This window comes from Lactuca sativa, chromosome 2, assembly GCF_002870075.4.
Source record: "Lactuca sativa cultivar Salinas chromosome 2, Lsat_Salinas_v11, whole genome shotgun sequence".
NCBI lineage: Eukaryota > Viridiplantae > Streptophyta > Magnoliopsida > Asterales > Asteraceae > Lactuca > Lactuca sativa.
This window is the reverse complement of record NC_056624.2, coordinates 6,179,765-6,188,216: the sequence shown is the minus strand read 5'-3', so window position 1 is coordinate 6,188,216 and position 8,452 is coordinate 6,179,765. Positions and strand designations below refer to the sequence as shown.

The 8,452-nt window shown below is 33.1% G+C and overlaps 1 protein-coding gene across 3 annotated transcripts; it reads left to right on the top strand.

Annotated features, from left to right (window-relative positions):
• Positions 1 to 226: 226 nt before the first annotated feature.
• LOC111887626 (glutamate receptor 3.3) lies at positions 227 to 7,198 on the top strand. 3 transcript variants are annotated; one of them, XM_023883792.3, is made up of 8 exons: positions 227 to 380; positions 490 to 632; positions 1,273 to 1,454; positions 2,271 to 3,613; positions 4,192 to 4,469; positions 4,625 to 4,656; positions 5,094 to 5,500; positions 6,619 to 7,198. In XM_023883792.3, the coding sequence occupies exons 3-8, from the start codon at positions 1,412 to 1,414 to the stop codon at positions 7,039 to 7,041; spliced, it is 2,526 nt and encodes an 841-aa protein (XP_023739560.1). In that variant the 5' UTR covers positions 227 to 380; positions 490 to 632; positions 1,273 to 1,411; the 3' UTR covers positions 7,042 to 7,198. The 3 variants fall into 3 exon arrangements, with proteins under 3 accessions (XP_023739560.1, XP_023739557.1, XP_042754896.1); XM_023883789.3 differs by having other exon boundaries at positions 1,154 to 1,454; XM_042898962.1 differs by lacking the exons at positions 227 to 380; positions 490 to 632 and adding an exon at positions 858 to 1,027 and having other exon boundaries at positions 1,154 to 1,454.
• Positions 7,199 to 8,452: the final 1,254 nt, after the last annotated feature.

The window sequence follows — 8,452 nt, the reverse complement described above, 5'->3', positions numbered from 1 at the left end:
TTGTAACTCATATGTGAAATCGCACTTCATAAAAACACTACCAAAGATTTCCGAGGCTCGATATTTTTTTACTTTTAATCATCAAAGGGTATCTTAAATGCTAGATTAATCTCATATTTAATTATGCATGTAATATTATATTCATCTAACTTTAAACAAAACATAGGGTGTGTTACATGTTGTCACGTTCTATATCCTAATCTACTTTTATTCTTTTCTTCCACATAAAATCCATGCATCTCTTTCTTTTCCAAGAAGTCTTATCCCCATTTTATCTCAATCTTCGTCATCTTGTTGTTGTACTTATATACACACCTACCTCATTTACCCCCATCCAGAAAAACCCTTCAGCCAAAACGAAAAGAAACTCCCTTGTTCATGTAATTAGTATTATTATAAAAACGAATGATTTTTTTTTTTTTTTTAAGAAATTGACCCTTCAACTTGCCCGCAGATAGATTCTCATTGTGTCTTGATTTCCACATTCAGGTTTCCATGTTTATCAGAGCCTTTTTCGATTCCCAACTTTGACCTGCTGTGTTATTTTATGAAGCTAACTCCATTGAAGATTTGAAGTCGACTGTTTTACGATGTTTCTAGACTTTTAATTCGACATTAGACACCCACCCCAGGTATTTCTACTGTTTTTAAAACTTAATTTCACCAAATGTATTACGTTAGCTGATCAGAATATAAAACTGAAGGGTTTTTTAGTTTTCTACCTTTTCTTTCTTAAAATAGTAAATTTGTAGTTGAGTTTGCTTTCTGTCTGTCCCTCTATTTTGGGGTTTTTGATCAATCAGTTAAGCTTTTAAGAATCTTTATGACATGGGTTTTTCTTAAAAAATTGTGTTTAGGGCATTGCATCTGATTCCCTGTTTCTGTTTTCAACTTTTTCTTTGTGGGGTGTACGAAAGAACCCTTTCTCGTGGGTTACCTTTTGATGTTCCTTCATAATTCCACTTTGTTTTATTTTTCTTGATTAATTTCTTCAAGATTAGGGTTTTAAAGCTCTGACATGATCTTGGTAAGTAACCACTCTGTTCACATTCGATTGTTATTATTATTATTATTTTTTATTTTGTGAAGAATTCAGTTTCCAAATCCCTAAATCCACAGTCAAATTAAAATTCCCAGAAACCCATGATTTCAGGTGGATCAAATTTGATATGATATGATGAGTGTTCTTGTTTGGAATCTTGTTGTTACACTGTTACTAAATTTGGGGGTTTTCCTTACAAATGGTTTGACATCACATAATGCATCTACAAGACCAGCTGTTGTGAATATTGGAGCAATTTTCACTTTTGATTCAACAATTGGAAGAGTTGCTAAAGTTGCAATTGAAGAAGCTGTTAAAGATGTTAATGCCAATTCAACTGTTCTTCGTGGATCAGAACTTAGAATTGAAATGCGGAGTTCAAATTGTAGTGGGTTTCTTGGCATGGTTGGAGGTAAATCATGAATTTATATCAAATAATTTAGATTTATTTATGTTCTTTAAGAAAATTATGATCTCATTTCCTTCAAAAAGACCATATATTACTCTATCAATCCCTCTCACACTTTAATGTTTTAAGAGGTAACTTGAAATAAAAAGTTTTTTGTGGGACATCCAGAAAAGTGAAATGTTGCAATACTTATGGGTGTTCAAAAGATGCTTTCTCTTTTACCTCTTATAGCAGAATAAGAGTAGATCTTGTGGACCTTGATGAATCCTAGCTAATGTTGCATATTATCTATAGGGGCAAATAGGTAATTTGATTCATGTGGTGTTTGGAGGTGCTTTTTGAAAGTGATTATCTGATTGTTTCTAGTTTCTGCTCGTGTGTGTTTACTTATGTCAAATAATTAATTTTTATACTAGTTGTAACAAAACTGATTATCAGAAGGTAGATTAATGTGCATTTATATACCTTTATTTTATCTCTAGGGCTAAATAGAGTAACTACTTTCATTTCTTTCTATAACAGACTTGTAATTTTTTTAATCTTATTAAAACATTTTACTTTGTTAATCTACCCACTTATAGCATTATACTTTCAGTTTTTTTCTTATTAGGACACTATATTTTGAAAAGTCTATCCAAATATAACAGATAAAAAATTTGAATATTTGGATCACATTGATATAATTGGGTAGATTTTTCAAAGTACAATGTTGTATAAAGAAGTGACAATAGGATGTTGTAATAAACAAATCTTTGAAAGTATGTTGCTATTTCTTATAGAATTTTGTATTGTGAACAATTATCTTTTTACCATTTACAGCATTGCAATTTATGGAAAGCGATACGGTTGCAATCGTGGGGCCACAATCATCCGTAGTAGCCCACATTATATCACACGTAGCAAATGAATTACAAGTCCCTCTTTTATCATTCGCCGCCACGGACCCCACACTATCCAACCTCCAATTCCCATATTTCATAAGATCAACACAAAGTGACTTACACCAAATGACAGCTGTATCCGAAATCATAGACTACTACACTTGGAGAGAAGTCATTGCAATTTACATAGACGATGATTATGGAAGGAACGGAGTGTTAGCATTAGATGATGCCTTAGCTGCAAGACGTTGTAGAATATCATACAAAGCCGGAATCCCACCAGGGTCGGAATCGGAATTGGGATACGGGCGGAGTGAAATCATGGATATTCTTGTGAAAATTGCATTAATGGAATCGCGAGTGATTGTTCTTCACGTGTATCCGGATATTGGATTCTTGATTTTTTCGGTTGCGCGTTATCTTGGAATGATGGAAGATGGGTACGTTTGGATTGCTACCGATTGGCTTTCGTCTGCTTTAGATTCAAATTTTCCAAATTTATCAGATAAAATGGACGACATGCAAGGGGTTCTTGCTCTACGCCAACACACCCCCGGTTCTAAATCTTTTACGGAAAATTTTAAAAAATTATCGGGTGGTTCTTTTGGGCTAAATTCTTATGGTTTATACGCGTATGATTCCGTTTGGATTATAGCTCATGCTCTTGATGCGTTCTTTGATCAAGGCGGTGTTATTTCTTTTTCAAATGATTCAAGATTAAGTAACGCGGGTCTTGCGGATCTTCATCTTGATGCGATGAGCATCTTTAATGGAGGAAAATTACTTTTGGATAATATATTGAATAGTGATTTTATTGGTTTAACCGGACATATAAAGTTTGATTCGGATCGAAGTCTTGTCAACCCCGCATACGATATTCTTAACATAATCGGAACCGGATTTCGAACAGTTGGATATTGGTCAAATAGTTCCGGTTTGTCAACTTTGACTCCCGAGAATCTTGACTTGAAAAAAGTCAATGGATCACATAATCAAGAACTTCATAGTGTGATTTGGCCTGGGGAGATAGTGACAAAACCACGGGGGTGGGTTTTCCCGAATAATGGAAAGTTGTTGAAAATTGCAGTTCCGATTAGGGTTAGTTATAAGGAATTTGTTTCACAATTGCCGGGGAGTAATTCTTCGAAAGGTTTTTGTATCGACGTGTTTGTTTCTGCGGTTAATTTGTTACCGTATGCAGTTCCATATCAATTTGTGCCATTTGGGAATGGGAAAGAAAATCCAAGTTATACCGAGCTTGTGAGATTGATCGCAGCAGGGGTGAGTTTGACTTTAAATATTAATGTTTTTAATTGGTTTAAATGCAAGAAATAGAAACATACTTTTGTTTTTTTTTCCTTTATTAGAGCATCTTACTTCCATTTCTTCATATTAAAACGTTGTGCTCTGAAAGAGTTACGTACTTATAGCAATGTCATCCAAATACAAAGCATTTTTCGTCGATATAATTCGATAGATTTTTCAAAGTACATGCTATAATTAGGTAGCGTTTTGAAAGTACAATGCCTTAATAAGAGAAAAAAATGATGGTACGATGGTGCAATCAGAAGGAAATGAAAGTAGGATGTTATAATAAACAAGTAGATGGAGCTAGACAGGCTTTCTAGGGCTGTTTTCGAGATGAGGATGAGGAGGGCATCGAGAGCGAATCTTTGTCCCACTTTTTTGGTGTGACAAAAAATTACAGTTTTTGTCCCATTGACATCCATCACAGTCTAAGTCCAATGCATGTCAAACACAGTACAGTGACAACATATCATGCATAACTAAAGTGGCCTAAACAATGCCTAAATAATTCATAGCACACAGAAGCTTTAAAAATCAAACTTTTGGTGTAGGTATTTGATGGTGCGGTTGGTGATATTGCAATAGTCACAAACCGAACAAGAATTGTGGATTTCACACAACCATATGCTGCATCAGGGCTTGTTGTAGTGGCTCCATTCAAGAAAATGAACACGGGTGCTTGGGCTTTTTTGCGCCCGTTTTCTCCGACATTGTGGGCTGTCACTGCTTTTTTCTTTCTTGTGGTTGGCACTGTGGTTTGGATTTTAGAGCATCGGATAAATGATGAGTTTAGAGGGACACCTAAAAGACAGATCATAACCATTCTATGGTTAGTTTTCTTCTTCTTTCATATACACATATATGCATATTTGGTTTTTAAGTCTTGTTATCTTTTAATTCAGTTAAAGTCAAAAAGAAACACCACCTAAGTGTAGTTTGGCATAGCTTAATGATATCTTGTTTTCTTGGTTTCTTTCCTTGCAGGTTTAGCCTTTCTACTCTCTTTTTTGCACATAGTAAGTGAGATTGCTTATTTTTCAACAGCAACATGTTTGACCTCAAAAGTCAAACTGTAGTGACTCTGTTTGATTTTTGAAGTCAAACTGAACAATGCTTGAATTTTGAAATTCGTATTGATTTTTGAGAAATTTCATAAATATATTACATCTGGGACGAAATTTGGTACCAAATCAGTTACAATACCCATATTTGAAGATTGAGAGAAACGTTTGACTTGAAAAGTCAAAGTGCAATGGTTGGCTGGAATTGGAATTCGATTCCATTCCATTCCAGTGATCCAGTCAAGCCTTTGGTTGCAAATGAATTTGAAACTTGGAATTCACAAAAAGTACTAAAATACCCTTTTTAACCCTAGAATTTCACAAACGGCTCTAGCCTCTCTCTATCAAATTGCAATTCTTTCCAATTGAGTGACGCGTTTTCTTTTATGCAGGGGAGAACACCGCAAGTACTCTCGGACGTATAGTTTTACTCATATGGCTGTTTGTAGTTCTAATAATCAATTCGAGTTACACCGCAAGTTTGACTTCGATTCTCACAGTCCAACAGTTATCTTCTCCAATCAAAGGCATCGATACCTTGAAAAAAACTAACGATCGAATTGGATACCAAGTGGGGTCTTTTGCAGAACGATATTTGGTTGATGAGATCGGAATTTCTGAATCCAGACTTGTTCCTCTTGGAACGCCTGATGCTTACGCTGATGCACTCCTAAAAGGCTCCGACAAGGGTGGGGTGGCGGCCATTGTTGATGAACGACCATACGTTGAGCTTTTCTTATCGAATCAGTGCAAATTTAGGGTTGTTGGGCGCGAGTTCACCAAGAGCGGATGGGGATTTGTAAGTTCCTTATTTAATTTCTTTGTTTTTCGTGTTTATTTTCAAGATTTGAAATTTCTAATTGATTGATATGTGGGTACTTTGTTATCTCATAGAAGTACTTCTAAATATAAAACATATGTTTAAAACTTTAAATCATAGACGTATTAAGTGCAAGAAATGGCAACGTATATTCAGTTATATGTTTTTATAGGGTCATACTTTCAATTCTTCCTATTACATCATTCTACTTTTCATAATCTACCTCATTATATTAACCTATAATTGGATAGATTTTTTGGAGTATACTTTTTCTATTAAAACATGTTGAAAGTACAATGCTGTAATTAGGTTCATTATTCAAAGTCCAGTGCCTTTAAAAGATTACAATGCTGTAATAAAAAATGGAAATACATGCTACAATAAACAAGTAAATAAAAGTGTGTTGCTATTTTATGCATTTAACCCTTGGTGAATCCAGATTCAAGAAATAATAGGACATTATTTATTTCTAGGGCTGAATGCAAGAAACAACATTGTATGTTCACATATTTGTTTATAATAGCATCCTGCTTTCATTTCTTTTGATTAAACATTATACTTTCATGTTTTTTAAGGCTGTGTAAGTCGAAACATCAACCCAATTTTAGTGTCATAATTTTATTGTTTTTCTTATTAGGTGATTATACCTTAAAAAATCTATCCAATTAGCTTTGTATTTCGATGATATTGCTATAATTGGGTAGGTTTTTCAAAGTACATTGTTGTAACATGCAGAAATGAAAGTAGGATGTTTTAAAATAAACAAATCAGTGAAAATACATTGCTAGATCTTGTATTTAACCTATCTCTTGAATTTGACTTCATCAAAAGGCTAAATGCATAAAATATCAATATGCATTCATTTATTAGCTTATCCTATATTTATGCTTTCATTTCTTCTTATTACAAGATTATACTTTCAAGTGTAGATTTTTCAAAGTACAATCTATGTAACGCGAGAAAACAAAAGTAGGATGCTTTGATTAACAAACCAATAAAACACGTTATATCTTTGCATTTCATTTAACCACAAAACTCGAATTAGTTTACAAATTGAGAATAATAACCGAGGCTAATACGGTCAAATCACATTACAGGCATTCCCCCGTGACTCTCCATTAGCAGTCGACTTATCAACCGCAATCCTCACACTATCAGAAAACGGAGACCTTCAACGGATCCATGACAAATGGCTAATAAGAAGCGGATGTAGCACCGATAATTCAGAGCTTGAATCAGACAGATTACACCTTAAAAGTTTCTGGGGTCTCTTTCTTATCTGTGGTATCGCGTGTTTCGTTGCCCTTTTTATTTACTTTTGTCAAGTTTTCCGGCGGTTTCGTAACATTGCCCGGGCGGCACCGGATTCCGGTGGGGCCGGGTCGAGGCGGCTTCAGACATTGTTATCGCTTATTGATGAAAAGAAAGATCCGAGAGATAAGAAGAGGCAGAAAGTTGAGAGGTCGATATCGAATGAGAGTAGAGATTGTGAGATTGGGCAGGATTCAGAACGAAGATAAACTGATTCGAATACGCGGTTTATGGGTATTTTTTGAACGTGTAACTAAATTTTATGAAATTAATTGAAATTTAGAATGCTAAACTGCTAATGAGTATAAGTTGTATATATATTTTTAAAGTCAATATTGAAAGTTATATCGAAGTTATGTGGTAGTATATATATGTCTTGGTTTATAAACAAGGGGGTAAAAGTGTAACATCTTGAAGATGTGTTGCTAGGTTTTTTATTTTTTGTGGTAGTTGTAAGAAATGTGTTTATGTGTTGGATGTACATATGATTAAGGGGTATGGGGATGTTCTTAGGAGTCGAAGCCTAAGTGGCATACATCACAACGTGTACACTGCTCCCAAGGCTAGTAAATGTGTTGTAGAGTGGATATCTTGATGGAAGATTAGGTGGGTTTTTGATTGGCTGGTGGAATAAAGTAGATGCATGACCACAAATGGGTGTAAACTTTCATTTTTCCTTTTTCAGTTTAGATTTAATTTTATATAAAATCTCTTTTTAACTTATATATTAGAAGAAAGGGTAATTCTATCTACACGAATCTAAATCTAAATGCACGAAAATTAGATTGAAATGATAGATGTCAGTTATCAATTTTAAAATATTAAATTTATTTTTTAATAAAAAATATTTATTCAAAATTATTAATGTCATTTTTCATTTTACCTTAAACATCCTCCTATTTATATTGATTTTTAAATCAAACCTTTTATTTTCTAAGATATATATATATATATATATATATATATATATATATATATATATATATATATATATATATATATATATATATATATATATATATATATATATATATATATTGAAAATAATAAAATATATTATTTTCATTAAATATCCTTACATTTATATTTAATTTTCAAATCAAATCTTATATTCCGCTGCCTCGACTGAAGGTATAACAGTTATATGGCTTAAAAATAATTGACAAGTTACTAATACATTATAATAGAACTCTTATCAACATTTGACGATAATAATAGTTCATAAATCAGTTCTTACTCGGCGGGTTACTAAAAATAATTATTATAATATGTGGTGTTTTATTGTTATAAGTTGTAGGGTGTAAAAATAATTTACAATTTACTAAAAATAATCGATAAGTTGTGGTGTTTTATGATTATAAGTTGTAGGGCGTAAAAATAATTGACAAGTTATAAGCGAGCTATGACGTATTTTAAGACGTGACATAAGACGTTAATTTATTATATATAACAGTTGACGTAAGGGTGGTTAAATATATGTTTCTAGAAACGAGTTAAAAATTATTAAATTAATCGGTCGTTAAAGTATAAGGGTATGATAAAAAAAAACTTAAATCGAATAACTGAACCAAACCAAATGATGGTTGGTTGATTTGGCTCGGGTTACTCGGATATTTGATT